General features: G+C 44.4%; 2 protein-coding genes across 2 annotated transcripts; one reads left to right on the top strand and one right to left on the bottom strand.

The window, feature by feature from the left end:
• Positions 1-27: 27 nt before the first annotated feature.
• Positions 28-13,735, bottom strand: LOC121296032 (diacylglycerol kinase epsilon-like). Its single transcript, XM_041221174.1, has 11 exons — positions 12,334-13,735; positions 11,261-11,420; positions 9,631-9,750; positions 6,962-7,105; positions 6,337-6,494; positions 6,143-6,191; positions 5,745-5,858; positions 4,974-5,045; positions 4,406-4,533; positions 3,914-4,025; positions 28-3,489 (listed from the first exon to the last, which is right to left on the bottom strand). The coding sequence occupies exons 1-11, from the start codon at positions 12,792-12,794 to the stop codon at positions 3,301-3,303; spliced, it is 1,707 nt and encodes a 568-aa protein (XP_041077108.1). The 5' UTR covers positions 12,795-13,735; the 3' UTR covers positions 28-3,300.
• Positions 13,736-13,812: 77 nt separating this feature from the next.
• Positions 13,813-17,264, top strand: LOC121296034 (uncharacterized protein C17orf67-like). Its single transcript, XM_041221178.1, has 4 exons — positions 13,813-13,920; positions 15,063-15,163; positions 16,278-16,400; positions 16,820-17,264. Exons 1-3 carry the CDS (start codon positions 13,866-13,868, stop codon positions 16,392-16,394), a joined length of 273 nt encoding a protein of 90 aa, XP_041077112.1. The 5' UTR covers positions 13,813-13,865; the 3' UTR covers positions 16,395-16,400; positions 16,820-17,264.
• Positions 17,265-19,939: the final 2,675 nt, after the last annotated feature.

Raw genomic sequence — 19,939 nt, 5'->3', positions numbered from 1 at the left:
AAGAAAGTCAAGAGAACGCACCCAATGTGATCAAAATGTCTCGTTTTATTACAGCTTTGAGTCACAAAATAATGTTACACCGTAAGCCACCTCAATGTCTTTCTTTGTGCAATCAGAATTAGGAAAATATTAGGGTTCTTCGTGCGATTTCTTAATTCTTTAGTTCTGCATAACCCTAAGGTCCCTTTTCACAACGCAAGCTGGGACTCGGACCTGGCGACGTTACAATTGGAATTGTGCAATTCAAATGTGCTTACAACTGCATGACCCTTGGCACACTTGCGTAACTGTAAATCAGTCATATACGTGATCAGTTCCAGTTCAATTCCACACCTTTCCAGGCTAAATCGTTTACAGTTCATGTGTTTTTCAATGAGTGATCGCTATTCTCGTACTTTCAACCACTTTTAGTGAACCCGATTGTTTGAAAAAAATAAGTTCTACAGCATGTTTGTGTACTTGTAGCTGCGACTATGGCTGGGTTATTTATAACAGAGTACACATGTTAACGTGTGTAGTTGTTTATGTTACTTATAACTGGTAATAGTATACTTAATACTAATTAGTATAATTCGAATTGTAATTACTGCAGCATTATTGTGACTAGTTGTAATTGAAGACAGTATCATTGGAAGTGGAGCTTCAGCAAACGCCGCTGCTGTAATTGCGATTATAACAGATCCCAGGTCAGCTGGGAAATGCACGAACACTGCAAGGGATCCAGACATCGACTCAGTGCTGCCATATCACAGTGCGTGCGCAAACAAACGTGTGCAGATTGAACAAATAACACATTTCAAATTTAAATACAAAACGTCCTGTAAAACGGTAAACAAAAACACATTTAAATAAGATTGCTTTGTGTTATGAAACAACAAGCAGACCACGAACAAGCAGAGACTCGTATGTGTTTGAAGAGGGGGTTTGCTCCTATAGTTACGACAGCGTCTACATTACTGACAATCAGCCAGCCAGCAACCTCAACATTAAACCAAACAACACAGTCGCCTCAGCTTTTACACTTACACAAATATAACACAACAGTTTTGCACCAGTTCTTTCACAAGTTCTGGAGCATGATGACAAAATCACTTCACAATATAATGTTCATTCGAGAGTTTCCAAAGAGACTCATTTGAAAATTAATTTCCGTTCATTTCTACATGAGGCACTTCGGAAATAAACATTACACATATATAATAAATAAATAGTATTAATATGATTACCCTTATCCTGGGTAACAAATCCCTCTTACTGTAATAATGTACATAAACAATTAGAGTTTTAACAAATAGCATGTTTACATAGCTTGTTCAGTGTAAATAAGGTTAAAAGCTATTTTTCTTTTTCAATTCATTTAAATTTTTTTTTTTTTTTTCATAAATGCAATGCATTTGTTTTTACTTACATAACAGAGGATAGTGCAATGTAAAAGCCTGCCTGGTAAAATTAATAAATTACACAAAATGTCATAAATAATACTAAAAAAATGAAGCGGGCAGTTAAAGTGCTAGCTCAACACAGGTAAACATTTACAACAACAACGAAACAAAAGCAAAAACTAAGATCAAACCACGAGACTGCAACTGGCCTCTCTCCAGCACCCCCAATGTGACCTGGCTGTGGTGCCATCTACTGGTATTAACCTGTACTGCACACCCAAGCTTTAACAAGCTAAACGCACACTGAAGAGCAGAATCCAGGACACAACTGAAGAGACCACTCCATACAAAAGGTACACAATACAGCACAGAGACACATTTAATAAAGGCACACTGAAGCGCTTTACTTTACCCCTTGAAAAGCTGCTGTCTATTTAGATAACTTACACATCTACAGGTATTGCAATAAAAAAAAGTCTACTGAAGGGACATTGCTTCTGCTGAATACAATTTACTGCATTTTGGTCCGAGTTGTTTCACATTATTACCGGAGGAGCAGCTGTGCTAGACTAGGTCCTACTGCCCGCTAATTAGGTAATCGTCAAATCTGGGTTAAAGCACCACAACAAACAACTTCTTCTGAGTGTAATCTGTGTCCTTAATGCAAACACAGTATGCAGCATAAACAATGAAGTTTAATAAATAAGCCGTCACTGGTTTGTATTTACACCGGAGAAGCGGTGTGCATTCCAGAGGGGGTACTGCTGCAGTCACGCCGTCAGGGAGTCACTCCCTATCCCACACAGAGCACCTCTCAATCAGGAAATCCCACGACATTCACAAGCAAACACTGTACCGCTATTAACACCAGAACAATACTGGATGTGTCTTTTGTTGTTGTTTAGGTTAAGAAAGAAAAACACAGGAGCAGCAAAAAAAAAAAAAAAAAAACTCTACCTCTTCTTTGTCTGTGTAGACTATTCCTACTGTCCAATCACGGCAGAGCAACGAACAACAGCAAAGCTGACACACTCACTGGAGCTAGGAGAAGACACTGCCAGTGTTCTGAATTAATTACAGCTGACTCCTCTTCAGCAGCAGCAGTACTGTCCTAGTAGACTCTAATGAAGTGTCTGTCTGCGTGGTGCAGGTACTGAACATTTAATACAACTGCAGACTAAACTGTATTTCCAGTGTCAATGGATTTGGTCAATGCCTCGCTCATGAAGGTTTTACACTCTCTGATCAGACCACCTAAACTCACAGGACAGAGTGTTTGTTCGAGGGTTTGTTTAGTCTGTTTTGTGCCATGTTCATTTTTATATTTTTATAATAACTTTTCAAATACAGTGTAATTATAACAGTCTGTCAGTTTCAAGTGAAGAAGCGTTTTCAAAATGTTACAATCATTACAACATACACCTGGTGATTTTGAGTCTGACTGTCAAAGTAAGCCTGGGATTTCTGATCAAAGGGGCATTGCAACTGATATCTGAACTATGCAGCTGATCATAAAATCAAAACACCACATACCCCGGTCAGGGAACTGCTAGTGCAACAAAATGCTTATTGTATGAAATAACCGAGACCTACTTTATATTACAGTGCCACATTTACCACTGCTTGTCAAAAGGCCAGCTTGATTGCTAGCTGGAACCCAAGCCCTGGAAAGCAACGAAGGAGTTTAAATACTGGAATAAAATGCATAATGAAAAATGCAATCGCTTTGCTGTCACTGCTGAGCTTCTCAATGTAGCAGAACGAACGCTGCATGTAAAATGAATGATCTGGGAGTAGAGTGTGTGTGAAAGCCTGGTCAGATCACTGCAATGTATAGAGACGTGTTCCTGCTCTATCACACACTCCAGTAACCCAGCTGTCTATATAAGCCTGTTGCACGGCGATGGCCGGGGCGGTGCTAGTCCTCTTGGTCGCTCAGCTCTGGCTCGGAGGCGCTGGTGGAATCGTCCTCTTCATCGTCAGTCTGCTCCCCAGGGTGGTACAGCATCAGCGCCCTGGTTTTGTGTGTGATGGTGATGGTGCACGGCCCCTGTGCCCAGGGCTCCCCGTCAACCTGCATGGGCATCTTGCCACTTCTCAGGATCAGCTGCACACAACAAACACACAACAGACTCAGAATCAGCTGTCTGGAGAATGATCTGTTCTGGCAAATGTAAGCTTACACGAATGGCTGCATTGGTCTTCTTGTTCAAAATTTAAATGTGGGAGACATTTCCCTATACAAGCTAACCCTTGCATCCATGGAAGGGTTAATGAATATAATAAAAATATTTCCATTGCTTTATATGGTGCATTTGCATCTCCCATATGTCCCCATATAAAGTCTAGGAGAGGGTTTTTTAATCTGTCCCCCTGTGAGGTCGTCATGCATGAAAGGGTTAAAAGTAATTTTGAGCTCTACAGTTTCATTTCAAATTGAATATATTTCATTGTAATCAAAGCCACTAGAGGGCAACGTTTTAAAACAATGCCCTGTCTAGTTATCTGGAGTGGAACTGCAGTACACCCACCCGGACTGTGTGTGCCTGCCCTATCCGCACAGGGTTAGCCAGCTTCACCTGGATCTGGGCACAGTGGAACGATCCAAACACTCCGACAACTTCCAGTAAACCATCGTCGAGCCTGCGAGAAGACAACCGGACAACACTTACTCCCCCTCAACTACGAATAACTGCGTTTCTGACATCAGATAATGCTCTTCCCAGAGGTTCTGTTCCCATCCCCCTCACTCTCTCTCAACAGCCTGCTTGCCGCAGATTTGCTTGTGACTGAATTTAACTGGGCAGGGAGGGAAAATGACTAATTGGGAGCAGCAGAAAAGTGATAAACATGAGAAAAATAAGGTTGCACGAGACAGAAAGGACTTACTAGGGAGAAAGTTAATGGAAGTTAAAAGTGGGTTTAAGATAAGGTAAAAGTAATCCAAAAGTTATTTTGAATGTCTAAGTCTTACATGAACGCATCCATCCCATCTCTCTCTCTCTCTCTCTCTCTCTCTCTACCTGGAGGGGGGGTACGTCTCATCCCCCATTCCTTCCCACAGACGGCAGCCTCCTCCCCAGTACCCAATATTGAGCACGATGATCCCCTCCAGATTCGGGAGCTCCACTCCCTCTCCATCCAGTTCAAGCTGCAGACTCATTCAAACAGGGAGTGAGGGTCACCATCCATTCTACACCTACCTGACTGCGAGAGCATTTACTGAACACTGAGTGATGTACTGTGTATTATATAGTGAATGTCATATCAGGGCCAGTGTGGAGCAAGCTGGTATCTACCATCTCATCATGAGTGAGGCTAATCTTAATGTGACATCATTTCCATCTGATACAAGCAATCTGACACAAAGTGACAGCAGATGTTTACATAAATATGAGCTGTCTACTGTATGTTACATAACATTATATTATCACTTTCTGTGGCAATACTTCTAATTGTTATCCACTAGCAACACCTCCTGTTTCATTAATTAAAAGTATAGCTGCTTTGATTGAACAGTACCCTGCATGATGAGAGAGGATATAACACTGCTCCTAACACATTTCAAAGCTCTGAGAGAGGCTGCGTTACCTCAATGAACTTGTCCAAGTCTTTGCATTCTTGAACTAAACAATCTTTGGTCCCGTAGAAAAAGTAAACAGCCTATAAAGAAAAGAGAACTCGTTACAGGACTGGGACAACAGGGAACGGAAATAAGACTCCCGCTGTGCAGCAGTTTGACCCACTCCTGGTTTTACCATGAGTTTAACAAGACACACCTGAGCTTATCACCTAGATACTGTGGCTAATCAAGCGCGTAGCAGTAAAACCTGGAATGGGTCAAACTGCTATGCAATAGGAGTCTTATTTCCATCCCCGGAGAACAGCAGGAACAATTATATTGTATGTAGTGTTGATCTAAAGAGATACAAGTATTGTGTTTTACTATGCATGCTTATTGGATTGATTAACTAGCTGTATCACTCCCTCTCAAGACGGGCAAATTGCAAAGCACTTCATTGAAAATTGGAGCTGGCTGTATTAAACAGTGTATGCCTGTAGGGGGCAGACCTGGACTCACGCTAGCCCTCTACATTTATATTTGTTGACTGCCTTTTATCCTTGAACCACCTTTTCAACCAGGATGGGGAGAACTAAACATGGCTCCTTCAGCACCAAGCTTTCACCAATCCTCTCCAAACTCTTACACATTTCATACTGCGTGTGCGGATAATTTCTTTTCTTTTACTAATGCATTTCTTTTACTAATGCACTGGTTTTGTGCAGCTTTGCGCTTCAGCCTGTGCCTGGATCTGCTCCAGCAGGGAGACCCTTTCTCTAGCACGCTTCTCAGCTCCTCGCCTTGTTGAGGATCCTGCTTGAGAACAGCGAGGGGGTCTTCTCACGGTGTGCGTGGAAATTCAGAGCCATGAGAGCGTCTGGGCCCACAGAGAAGTAGTTATTCATCGTCAGAACCTGTGGACGACACAGCCTGACTCATTCTACTGGAAACAGACGCACGCAGTCAAAGACAGTGAGAAAGACTTCCAGTCGAAACGCTCATCAAAGAATTGTATACATGCTCTTCAAGTTTTACATATTCTACCTGGGACTGTTTTTATAGTTATAAAAAAACAAAACACACATAAACAGCGTTCTGAGCTGCTTCTGGATATCCAGAACAGCTTACATCAACTGAATTGTATATTTTTAAATATTTCCCCTTTTCCGTTAGAGATTTCATTCTCACTCTGTCTTACCTTTGTTTTTCGAAAGCTGTATCCTTTGTTTGTAACCTGAACCTTCCACCTGCAGAGAAATGTGCCGTTCCTTTAAAAATCTCATCATAATAATAATAATAAAGAAAGCACACATATGAGGTTATTGCACAGTAAGAAATTCAATATTACAAACATGTGCTATAAAGTAATCCTTGAGAGACGAGCTCAGTTACCGGTCCAGTTTGACTGCCTCGGCTTCCATGATGTTCCTCAGGATCTGCTCCACTGGAATTTCCCCTGCATACCCGGTGCCCCAGCCCAGGGAGTTGGAAAGGTCATTTCCGGTTCCCAGGGGTAAGATTGTGACGTGGGGCAAGTACTGCTCCTGCCCCTGGGGAGACAATCAGAGGCGTGGCTGAGTAACAGCAAGTGAAGTGCTCTGCTTCCCTGACGCTACCGACCCCGGCATGCTATCAAATCTGGCTTGCTCCATCTGTTAGCAAAGCAGTGTAGAGCCTGTTCTGACTCGTCTGTCTTTAAACAGAACGGAGGACGTTAAGCCACATTTTCACAACCTCCAGGTAACTTCCATTCAGTCCAGTAGGACATGTCAACATCGTCAAGTTAGTGTTTACCAGTTTAACGGAAAGACATATATGTGATGACATTTTCAGAGCATCTGTTTAAATTTTATTTGTTAGTTTATATATTTACTCTTAAGTAATCATTTCTTTTTTCCCCTCCCACATGCCATTAGGCTATGCTGCACATAACAGCTCATTTTGTTATTCGTTATTCATAACTGCACACCTCCATCACTGTGAATGTGGAGCAGCACCCCCCTCCGTCTCCTCCTACCTTTATCTTCATCTCATCCACAGCATCCAGCGCCCAGCCCACCGTGCCATCCCCCCCGCACACCAGCACCCGCACCGAGCCAGCGGGCAGGACGGTGCACAGCTGCAGGGCTTTGATCGGGGGCAGCTCAGTCAGGTCAAACACCTAGAGGGGAAAAGAGCAGAGAACAGATCATCAATCTTCAGAACTGCATTGAGCACGGAGAGATGATTCATAGACAGATACACTGAACCCTGGAGCACCACGTCTGAGACAAAACTGGGAGAAACTAATCTCTCCGAACACTGAAAAGTTACTGAAGAGACCGTCTACCTGGACCGGTTACTGAAGAGACCGTCTACCTGGACCGGTTACTGAAGAGACCGTCTACCTGGACCGGTTACTGAAGAGACCGCCTACCTGGACCGGTTACTGAAGAGACCGTCTACCTGGACAGGTTACTGAAGAGACCGTCTACCTGGACCGGTTACTGAAGAGACCGTCTACCTGGACCGGTTACTGAAGAGACCGTCTACCTGGACCGGTTACTGAAGAGACCGTCTACCTGGACAGGTTACTGAAGAGACCGTCTACCTGGACCGGTTACTGAAGAGACCGTCTACCTGGACCGGTTACTGAAGAGACCGTCTACCTGGACAGGTTACTGAAGAGACCGTCTACCTGGACCGGTTACTGAAGAGACCGTCTACCTGGACCGGTTACTGAAGAGACCGTCTACCTGGACAGGTTACTGAAGAGACCGTCTACCTGGACCGGTTACTGAAGAGACCGTCTACCTGGACCGGTTACTGAAGAGACCGTCTACCTGGACCGGTTACTGAAGAGACCGTCTACCTGGACCGGTTAATGGCTCATTCCAGCTCAAGTGGAAGAAGCTTTAAAATGACGGCAACATTATTCTTCTGGGTCCACATGCAGAAAAGCAAGTTAAATCAAAACTGCACTACACTAGCTTCAGAGCACGTGGGCCACGAGTTTCACAGCTCTGCCCTGAAACCCTTTTTTTAGGTCTCATCAATTACACGGTAGGAGAAACACCTCCCCAGAATTTGGCCCAGCTGAGCTGTACAGTTTCTTATAGTGGAACCTCACAGGGCAGTGACTGCTACTGCAGCCCCCCTTCTTCTTACTGAGTGTGTTAAGTATTGCTAGAATGTATTTGGCGGTATGGTTAATGTGGTTTCGCACACACACACACACACAGTGCAGACTGAAAGACGCAGTGATCTGCTGATCAGGCAGGCACTGTAGAGGAGTGCTCACCTGGACTGGATTCAGAGGCACTGTAGAGGAGTGCTCACCTGGACTGGATTCAGAGGCACTGTAGAGGAGTGCTCACCTGGACTGGATTCAGAGGCACTGTAGAGGAGTGCTCACCTGGACTGGATTCAGAGGCACTGTAGAGGAGTGCTCACCTGGACTGGATTCAGAGGCACTGTAGAGCAGTGCTCACCTGGACTGGATTCAGAGGCACTGTAGAGGAGTGCTCACCTGGACTGGATTCAGAGGCACTGTAGAGGAGTGCTCACCTGGACTGGATTCAGAGGCACTGTAGAGGAGTGCTCACCTGGACTGGATTCAGAGGCACTGTAGAGGAGTGCTCACCTGGACTGGATTCAGAGGCACTGTAGAGGAGTGCTCACCTGGACTGGATTCAGAGGCACTGTAGAGGAGTGCTCACCTGGACTGGATTCAGAGGCACTGTAGAGGAGTGCTCACCTGGACTGGATTCAGAGGCACTGTAGAGGAGTGCTCACCTGGACTGGATTCAGAGGCACTGTAGAGGAGTGCTCACCTGGACTGGATTCAGAGGCACTGTAGAGGAGTGCTCACCTGGACTGGATTCAGAGGCACTGTAGAGGAGTGCTCACCTGGACTGGATTCAGAGGCACTGTAGAGGAGTGCTCACCTGGACTGGATTCAGAGGCACTGTAGAGGAGTGCTCACCTGGACTGGATTCAGAGGCACTGTAGAGGAGTGCTCACCTGGACTGGATTCAGAGGCACTGTAGAGGAGTGCTCACCTGGACTGGATTCAGAGGCACTGTAGAGGAGTGCTCACCTGGACTGGATTCAGAGGCACTGTAGAGGAGTGCTCACCTGGACTGGATTCAGAGGCACTGTAGAGGAGTGCTCACCTGGACTGGATTCAGAGGCACTGTAGAGGAGTGCTCACCTGGACTGGATTCAGAGGCACTGTAGAGGAGTGCTCACCTGGACTGGATTCAGAGGCACTGTAGAGGAGTGCTCACCTGGACTGGATTCAGAGGCACTGTAGAGGAGTGCTCACCTGGACTGGATTCAGAGGCACTGTAGAGGAGTGCTCACCTGGACTGGATTCAGAGGCACTGTAGAGGAGTGCTCACCTGGACTGGATTCAGAGGCACTGTAGAGGAGTGCTCACCTGGACTGGATTCAGAGGCACTGTAGAGGAGTGCTCACCTGCACTGGATTCAGAGGCACTGTAGAGGAGTGCTCACCTGGACTGGATTCAGAGGCACTGTAGAGGAGTGCTCACCTGGACTGGATTCAGAGGCACTGTAGAGGAGTGCTCACCTGGACTGGATTCAGAGGCACTGTAGAGGAGTGCTCACCTGGACTGGATTCAGAGGCACTGTAGAGGAGTGCTCACCTGGACTGGATTCAGAGGCACTGTAGAGGAGTGCTCACCTGGACTGGATTCAGGAGAGTTTTAAACTCCCCCAGCAGCTCCTCTCCCATGTTGTTCCCGCTCCTGGTGTTGACCAGCACTATTACTGGAGTCCAGTTGGGGCCGCACATCGAGGCTAACTGCCATGGGAGAAAAAAACAGAAGAAAGCATTTCAATGCAGGAGCAATGAAACAAACCAAGAGCTGTTTATCAGGGTGCTAGCCACACACTGTTATCCAGGGATGGATGCATAGCGGTTTGATCCATTCTAGGTGTTGCTAAGTGTTTAATAAGATACATCTGAGCTTGTACACTGGCTAATCAATCATGTAGTAAAACCTGCAATTGTTTTAAATACTGTGCAAACTAATTACACTGTAGAGTGACTACAGCCCTATGAACCTTACCATCGCAATATGATGCTATACCTACACCACATCCCAGCATCTCTGGAGCATAACATGCATCAGCACTCCTGGTTTCCGGGCTGCATTTGCATAGTGAAATGATTATAATCCCTGAAATGACCTGAAAGCAGCTTCGCTCAGTGAACGAGTAACAGAAGCGGAAACTCAGATGACGAGCTGGGAGGGCAACGTTACATCCTGAACCATCTGTGCAGGGAAGGAACAAGCAAGCACTGAATAACGTGCAATGCAAACGCAAAGCAAAGCTTTATTATATTGCAGGTTTGCATCAAGCCGTTTACTCACGGTTTGAAAACTGCATATGAATGAACAGCAGCTACAAATGGATCCTAAATTGTGGAGTTTCAGCTCAGTTCTTATCTGCGTTGAATGCTATGTGCAAATCAGAAAACAGACCGCAAACAGAAAAGGGGTTAATCTGCTCTCGGCTGTTACTCCCTTTTAAACGCACAGAAACATAATAACATATAAAGCAGGGGTGCTATGTTTTGTGTTTTTTTGCAAATGGAAATCAGTATCTATTGTTGGAAAGTAAACTAGCAGACGAGGAAAGCAGAGAAGATTCCTGTTTAAGCACAGCCTCTTGTTGGACTGCGGCACTGGAAAGCATGCATTCTGGTTTCTGCACCAGTATTTGCAAGCTGAGATCTCTGCCACCCACAGAGCATTCTGAACCATATTTAACTAAACCACTGAGACTATATAGACAGCAATGGCTCTATTGAGACCCATGCAGCACAAACGGCTAGCTTGCTGGGGTTCTTTATAAGTGTCCCAGAAAAACATGGAAAAGCATGGTAAAGCTTCAGTAAGCATTGTAAATCCCTATAGGCATGGTAAAGCATGTTAAAAACAAGGCAAACCATGCTGATCTATGGAAAATGCATAGCGTAACCATGAGACAACTGCAAAATTACTGTGCAAATATACCCTGGTAATTTTTCATAGGGGACAGCACATAGAAAACACCAAAGCCACGATGAACACTGTCCTGATACTGCATCACAGGCAGCTACACATTTAATAGGATTACAAGCTGTGTCTGGACCTGCTGTGGAATACAGCATGTGAGCTGGAGGTATCTCTCTGTAAGTCTCTTAACCAGGGACTCCTCCAGACACCACAGTGCCCAGCTCCTTCGCAATAGCTGGGGTTACCCACACATACACCATGCTGTATTTAAAATGAGAGGGATGTAAACGGCAAGGGGGTGCGAGTTACCGTCCCGTAGTCATCGCTCGGGCCCCTGCGTCGCTGGTTTATGCTGTGCAGGTAGTGAGGAGGGATGATCAGGTTCCTGAATTCACCCAAATCACACTTCCCACCGTCCGACAGGCTAGGCTTGCAGTCATCATGAACGGTTCTCTGGCACCAAACACACCTGGAAGAACACCGGAGGGAAACACAAAGGGGTCCAGCATTAGAACAGGGACCCCTTTCTTAAAACTGCATGCCTTTTTCTTTTACAGCAGATTTCCGTTCAGCTGGAAGTCTATAAAGGGTGCATTTGACTTGTGCTCCAAGACACAGTGTGACAAACTCACAGCCAGTTCACAGCCCCCCTGATTATGACTTCATCCCGGACGAAGGTAACCAAGACTGGCAATAACCAGGGTATGTGAAAGCAGTAGCATGTAGGGCAGCGTATCACAAGGATGAAAATAAGACTCCCGTTGCATAGCAGTTTGATCCATGCCTGGTTTTACTATGAGTTTAAAACGACACACCTGAGCTTGTTACTTATGTACTGTGAGAAATCAAGCTTGCAGTAAAACCTGGACGAAACAGCTACACAATGGGAGTTTTATTTCCATCCCTGATGTCACAATTAATGCCGATTCAACAATTCATCATAACTGATGCCTGTCAGCAGTTCATCACATAAGGCCCTTGCCAAAGTTTCATCACAATCGGATGAGGCGTTCTCAAGATGTAGCCTCAGAGTCTCTGCTCTTTATTGCAGGGCTGTGTTTATTTGCTTACACCTGTGGTAATCAGACTCCAGCCTAGTGCCTTACTTACACCTGCAGTCCATGTTAATGATACCCGGTGATGAGGGAACGTGTAAATAACCCAGCAGAGACTAAATGTACTTTCAAAGCAAGTGTAACACAAGCGCTGCCCAGTTGACATAGAGAAGCATTCTGGAACAGACAATGACATCCTATTCGCATAGAATGCACGACCAACTCAACTAATAAGACTGTGCAAGTAATACAAAGCCACAGAATGAAGGTGTGATGCACATTATTATTATTATTATTATTATTATTATTTATTATTATTATTATTACCTGAAATCGCAGAGTTTCGGCTGAGATCCACACTGCTGTTTGCAAACCGCGCAGTAAGCACACAGGGGCACGTTCCCTCGGACCCAGTGATGGGGCAGCGAGCCGTCCCGCTGAGCTGGGCGCATGATCTCCTTGCATGCCAGGCTCTTGTCTGCCTTCCGCAGGCAGGCCTCGTCCACGCACACCCCGCAGCAGTGACAGATAGCGCCCTGGAGAATGTGTTGCGAGCAGACGCAGCAGCAAGTGGGCTTGCTGAACAGGTCCCTGTCGTGCCAGTCGTGCTTCTTACTTTTTCTCAGAATGTCCTTGATGACCATCTTTCGCTTGGACCGCTGCACGCTGCACCACAGCGTGATCAGAACCGGCAGGATGACCGCAAACACGGTCCAAGCGAATAAATTCCACTCGCCCGACAAGCTGGTAGCACTCGCAGATGCAGCTTCCTCGCCCGCTGCCTCCATCCTACTCGCCAAAATGACTTGATAACTGAGGACCGCAGAACCAATGCGCCAGTTAATGCGTCGGATTCGGCCGGACTGCTCTGGGTATTTTAAGATTAGCACCCTCTATACAATCTACTTTCCGCATGATCTCAATTTAACATTTAAACAGCCATTGCACGAAAACACAAGGAGTTTAAAAAGCGCACTTTTTCCCCTATCATAAATATCCATACATGCACACCATCAAGTTCAAAACGTATTGCAAGTCACGATGAATGCAACATTGCGTGTGTGTTCTGAGAGAGGCAACACGATGCCTTGAATGAAATGTTATGCTGTTACCGGTTTATTTTCATAGTCTCACACGTAAAACAATGGCTAAGCGCCATGCTACTGTACTCTTACACACAGCATCCTTCCACTGTCACGACGGAAACGGAAATAACGACGTCCGTGTTTCTGGTGAAAATATTGCTGAGTTCAGGAGACAGTGCAAGAGGGCGCGACCGAAAGCAAGCAACCCACTGCGGTGACTTTATCAGCCAAACACCGCCAGGCAAGAAAGCGCAGCTTGGAGCTGATTCCCACGCACACTCCCCAACAAGAGTTGGGATCTCAAACACATTCATAAAAACGCCGGACAGTTTTGCCAAAAGTTTTTTAAAGTGTATAGTTTTAGAAGACGTTTAGGTTTTTTTTTGCATTACATGTTTATTGCAGACACTGTCTCTGCGGGAGGTTGGGTCCACTGGTCCGTCCTTGTCACTGCTATCCATTACTGAATCAGATAAGCTGACACGGAACGCTTTTGGGAACACTTTCTTTTCAGTTGCTAAAATATTTTAGCCTTGCCATAAAATGTAGCACACTGCAAACACACACACACACACAATTGTAGTTTGCATGAATACATCCCTTAGTGCTGTAGACGGTGTAAGGGAGACATTCTTGAAGCAGATGTATTTGCAGTCATGTGCCAGACTGGTCCAAGCTCCTGCTGACGTAGGAGCTTCAAATCCCCCTTCCTCGTTGCTCTAGGCTTGTTGTTCATTTTGGGGCAGCTGGCTGAGACAGCAGGACGGATCTGAGATGAAGACTCTGGTGCTGGTTTGTCTGTGTTTGGTCCTGCTGACCATCTTTACAGGTAAGGTTCCAGTGTGTGGGGGACTGTTCTTCTGCTGGGATAATCACGCCTGTCACATTCAGAATAGAGTTTAAAATACTCTGCAGGGAGAAATGCATGCAGGTATCAAAGAGCAGTTCTGAAACAACAGAAGAGCACTCCTCCTGCATTGTGTGATGTTTGTATTCAGGGGGTTAGTCTGTGTTTAATCTCACTGTGACTGGAGTTTGTATTGCTCTTCAAGTTTCTGTTATGAACCTCACGTGAATAGAAGAAGCAGTCATTTCTGTTGTGGTTTTCATTCATGAGAGTACCCTGCGTTGCCTGTATTGATTACAGTGTGGTCACTGATGGGTAAACAGCGATCCAGACCACTAGCAGGGTGGAATAATAAAACAAGAAAATTCAACGATATCAAATCTTAGAGCATTCTCAAGCTTTTACCCCCAATGAAAAGTCTGCACCACTTCCAAAAGGGATAATAAAACAAAAACAAAACATGTTATTATTTAAAAAAAAAAAAAAAAACTAGAAGTGCATTAAGTTTAATTTTAAATGTCTTGTTTGTTTTTGGATGATAGGATTCATCTTGCGCAACTTTACAGTGGTAAAAGAGTTGGTACTTAAGTGTATTTAATCATTTCAGAAATATGAACAATCCAACTAAATATGAAAATGCAGGTGAAAGCAACAAGCCAATGTAGTCAAAATGTTCTCATTCAATGGCTTGTCTTTAGCGATACAGGCACTATAACAACCTGAAATCCATTTTACTCATAACAAACTAAAGAAATAAACCAACAGCAATCCCTGTCTCTGTCTTGCATTATGTAACTGTCTGAAATGAACGACTCTCTTAGGAGAATATACAAATATTTACAGAGGGTCTGGACCCAATGAATCCAGGTGCTTATGTGCCACGTAGCCACTGGTTTGAGGTGTGCTGACACACGCAGTTTCATTTCAAATGCACTCAGCAGCCTTGCTGTCTTCCAATCCGATCCTCACAAACCCAAGATCCCCAGGGAGCAGGGAGGTATGAATGAGCACTTTGTTGGTTGAATGAAAGACAAGGCACAGCAGAGCTTCTGCTATTAGTCTACGGGAAATGAAAATGATACTGTGGCAGAGCCTTCAGTGAAACGTTCTCCTCTTGTGCCCAGATGCTTCGCCCATTCTGGAGGAAAAGGAAGCAAAACAGCTGCTTCGTAGGAAGCGCCAGGACCGACCCAGGAAAGCTGGCCACCCAGATGAACCAATGAGGGTACTCTGCCTGCTGTTTCGTATCACAACCAGGGCTTATAGCTGAATAGAACGCTAGACTAATGTGTGTAGGCTCTTTGAAAGAACCGCAACACTTTACATTGTCTCTAATTACAGTGTATCTACAGAGTCGTTACTGAGTAAATACATGTGTACTTACATATCATTGCAATGTTATTATGCATAGTTACAATGTACTTAGTGTGGAAATATTTTTGCACAATATATACAAGTGCACAATTGTATCAGAAAAGGGTTAGGCCAGGTTAGGGTTAGGGTTACATCGTGCAAAAAGATTTTATTGAGTGAATGAAAGAGAATGAAGTGAAACAGTGTGTCTGTCAGTCGGGTCGGGTAATAAAGGTGTAATGAAGATTGAGGCTTTATCTGGGAAACATTTCTCTCCCAGCTGCTAGTATTTAATAGGGTTGTTTTTTTTAATACATATATAAAAACAACATATATCGTTTTTTTTTCTTCTTTCTATTCGACTGAATTTGGATTTTTGAGCTGCACAGTTATGGTTTGCCTGCCATTAATCACTGCACCACTGTACTGTACCTCAGTGGATTCGCCCCCCTCCCACAGCACAGAGAACACTATATCACCTGTGCAGTCTGGTCCACTTGCCTTGGGATTGGGGGAGTCAAACAAATGAGGAGTTGTTCCTGTTAAACAAAATCCAAAGGAAGGGTAACACCCTGCATGCTGAAGTGTGTTTACCCCAGAGGACAGAGGGAACATTTTTTAATGTTCTTTTAAAGCATATATTCGTCTACCTTTTTAATTTTTTTAAACAATGACATTGCAGGTTTAAAGTTTCATTAAAAACCCTTAAGCATATCCCTTATCTATTAACTAGATGTTCTGAAGTCATTCTGGATCTTTGCTACGGAGCATCTCTGTATATACCAGCTCTTTAAAAACGCAGAATGACAACCTGTTGACAAAAGAAGACAGAGCCACACCTTCCGAGGAGTTCTATTGGCTAGAGCAAACTTGGCCCCGCCTTCTAGCAAGCCTGCCTAATGCAAGATTTCCAAAGAAAGTCTAGCAGATTGACAACAGTTAGGGGGCACTGTTTAGTAAGTGACCTATCCATTCTTTCTCTACAGGAGTACTTACTGCACCAGCAGAGGCTGGAGCAGAGATCCGAGGAGACATTCCTGGAGCACTGGCTGAACCCCCACTGCTTCCCTCACTGTAATAGGAACCTAGTGCACCCTGTGTAGAGAGAGGTACGAGGATTCACACAGAGCACGGCCATCACAAAGGAGCTGCAGAGTCATGCAGCTCCGCACCAGTCTCGTTAAACCACTTCATCAGCAACAGCGCAATCTCTACCAAGATGACCTTTAAAACTGTTTCAGCTGCTGTCTTTAGTTGAAACAAGTTCGGGTTTCTCTTGTGGAGAAGTGCACACTCTTTTTTAACTTTTCGAACCTGTTAATTATTAGTAATACATTCTTGTATATGTAACATGGGTGCAAAGTTGCAATTAAAAAGGTGCAATTACAATATCCTGCCACCAAGTGGCACTAGGCTCTAAGTAAAGCTCCCCCTTTAAATCTAATGACAGTGCAAGGCCAGTTACTTTGCTACGCTGCACATTCCCCCAGACAGCTCCTCTTCAGTGTTTTTAATTCTTCTTTTTCAGGATCAGACAAAGCGCTGAGGGAGATGATCTGGGAAGGAGGACCTGCTCATGCAATAAAAGCAGCTTTCATGCTCAATTACCTTTTAAAAATGCCAATTGCTGTGAAACAGTGCAGCCTTCTTTGCAACAAGCCTGTAATGCTGTTATAAAAAGCAATCCATAGCCTGCTTATGTAATCGGAATCTGAGATTTGAAGGTGCTTGAAGTGTAGCACCTCAAGCATGCTGCCTTTTGTATACTATTTGAATGCTGTTATATATTAAATGCTTGAGCACATTTTTAAGCAAGTAACTTGCTATTTATTTATTTTTGTTGGCAATGCTGAATCGTTTCATGGCAACTGTTTCCTGTAACTCAGATTATCTGCTCCAGAACCTCTGGTGATTGAACTAAATTTGAATCAAAATCCTTTGCATGAAAATAAAACATGATGTCTGTTGATTCATCTACTTACCAGTGCATGTTTTACTGGTGACTTGTGTCATAAGAGAAAAGAACAGAGCTGGACTGGAGTGAATGGTTACACAACGCTGGATCGAAATACCTCTGGTGCTGTAACATCAGTCCCTCTGTTAAACAGCCACTACAGCTGAGGTGCAGTAGGAATGTAGCATTGCTTCATCCTTTTGTTAGACAAGTGTCCACAAAGTTGCCTTGACTTGCCTGGTGATCCACAGCGCAGGCATTTATAGACTATTATAGACTGCTCGGGATCTTACAGCCAATCAGAGCGCACGGTCCACCTTTTCTATTCCACAACACAGCACAGAGAAACCCCGTTCCTGACATCCACCGAGCCACCGTCAGTTTTGACCGTGCTGTATTCTCTGTATCAGCACGGCTGACCAGGTCACCTGCTTTCATGAATTCTAGCTGAGACACCTCTTGTAATCTAGTCCGCTGCAAAGTCCATTCAGAACGTGGACATCACAATCATCAGCGTACCTCAGCCACTTCACAGAATTCTCTTCATCAACTGAAATAATGGACAGAATAAGGGCCGGTAGTGATTAGGAAACAAACAGAGCCGGGTCTCTTACTTGTGTATGAATAATAAAACCGCATACACCAGGTGCAGCTCTAGGGTCCTGGTGCTTTGTTATCACACGCGTGCGAATTCCACACCGCAGTGTAACTTCTAGCACATCTGTTATACATACGAAGGGGAACTGCTTGGTACTCACAGCGCAACACAAACACCACTTCTGATCTCAAGTATTCAAAATAAAATTACTACTTTAGCAATAATTAGAGGCCAAGTGTTTGAAGGTATGGTGTGCTCTGTGTTTAAGTATTGCGGCTTTCCAAAGCCCTGGGAAACAACCTAAAGTGAAGACCTCCCTCTAGTGGCTGGTAAGAGGGACTGCAGGACGCCTAGCTACATTGTAAGACTCACAAGCCTTGCAAAACTTCTACTGGGGCACAGGTGCATGGTATGTGAAACCATAGGGCAGTGGCGGCATTTTCATAGTAAACAGTGTAAGTCCAAGCCTGTTTGCACAATAACACAGTAATGAGTTACAGTCCGGAAACGGAGCAGTTCCGCTCCACTGATATTATGAGTGCTGTGGTCTCAGCAACTCCAGCAGCAGCCAACAGAAACAAGCAGAGCTCCACAGGAATCACATGGCTCCCCACAAGCCCACAGCTCACACATCTGTGGTGTAATCGTACTGCAGCGAGGCTGCACGGCACTGAATCAACAATCCCCCAAAGCCACAAGCTTGTACATTTCCTCAAAGCTCTTTCTTTGAGCAAACAGGTAACCAGAGAGAAAAAGACATGGGACACAGTAAACAGGACATACAGCGATATCACACTGTCTACTGAGGACTGTGCAGACAAAAAATAAACCTAGTCCCAAACTTTTCAAATGCCCAACACAGGCAGACAAGTCATTCATCATTTCAAACCCCCTGATCCGAATGTAAAGAGAAGGAACTACAAGTAGACAAGCATGTCAGCCCGTGCCTTCCTCCATTGCAAAGAACCCTTTGTCTGCTTGTCTTAGTTTCTAGTTTCATCGTGGGCACGCTAGTAGACTGGCCTGAATCAGTGAGGTCATTCGCAGTGTCTGCAGTTAAGTGTCCAGAGCCAAACGTTCAACAGAAATTCTGTATCTGTTTGGCTACCATGGACATACCTGCTTAAAAATCACTGAAACCACACGTTAGACCAGACTTCAGATAATTATTTCAGTTGCAGTACAACATCTCGCCACAGGATGTCACTGTATTTCCAAGGTGATTGCCGGAGTGGTATCATGCCGATTGTACAATTTGAATGCAGCTGGAGTAAATGCAGTGCTATAGAAGTTCACAGCTTCTATATCCCCAGGTGTATTTCTCGTGCTTTTATTACGCATTTGCCATTCTTGAATATACTTCTCTTCGCTGCAAAACAGAGGCTAATACTTTATCACGCTTAAAGCATGTTGCACTATGCTTTTATTATTGCCATTCTAAAAAGCACAGTCTTGAAATGTTTCAATACGTCAAGCCAGTCTATTTTCAGACCACGTTACCTGGCCGTTTCTGTCTTGTGGCAACACTGCCCTCCAGTGGCATTGCACGCTAGTCAGCCTCCATGACAGACGCTGTGTTAGTTGGAAAGTTCGCTCTCCTCGCTGCTTGCTGTGAAACGGTTTTAGTCACTGTCTCTCTAGAAATCTATTTCCAGGAGCCGCTGAATCACTCTCAGTGACCATAGTTCGGCATAGATATTCCAAACAGATACGTATGCTGTGTAAAATTTATAAATGAAAGTCGTAGTACAGACTATAATAATAATAATAATATAATAATAATAATAATAATAATAATAATAATAATAGTTATTAACAATGCAATTACAGTACCCCAGCCCCGGATAAGGATTTTATTAACTATAAATCGTTTCGATGTGAAGAAATGTTTGAAACGTTTCCAGGACCTGGAGCAGTACATTGGATCCCGAGGACCGTGGAAGTCAGTGGGAGAAGCAAAGAATGTTTTACTTGTTTTACTGTGCAATACTTTACTGCGATACAGCATTGCAGAGTGTGGGGAAAAAAAGACAAAATACATCAAATGAAATCAGAGTAACAGGCTAGCAATACAGCTGTCAAAGCACATGAATCTG

This window comes from Polyodon spathula, chromosome 21, assembly GCF_017654505.1.
Source record: "Polyodon spathula isolate WHYD16114869_AA chromosome 21, ASM1765450v1, whole genome shotgun sequence".
NCBI classification, from domain to species: Eukaryota; Metazoa; Chordata; class Actinopteri; order Acipenseriformes; family Polyodontidae; genus Polyodon; species Polyodon spathula.
Note: the sequence above shows the minus strand (reverse complement) of the source record. Positions and strands in the feature narration are given on the sequence as shown.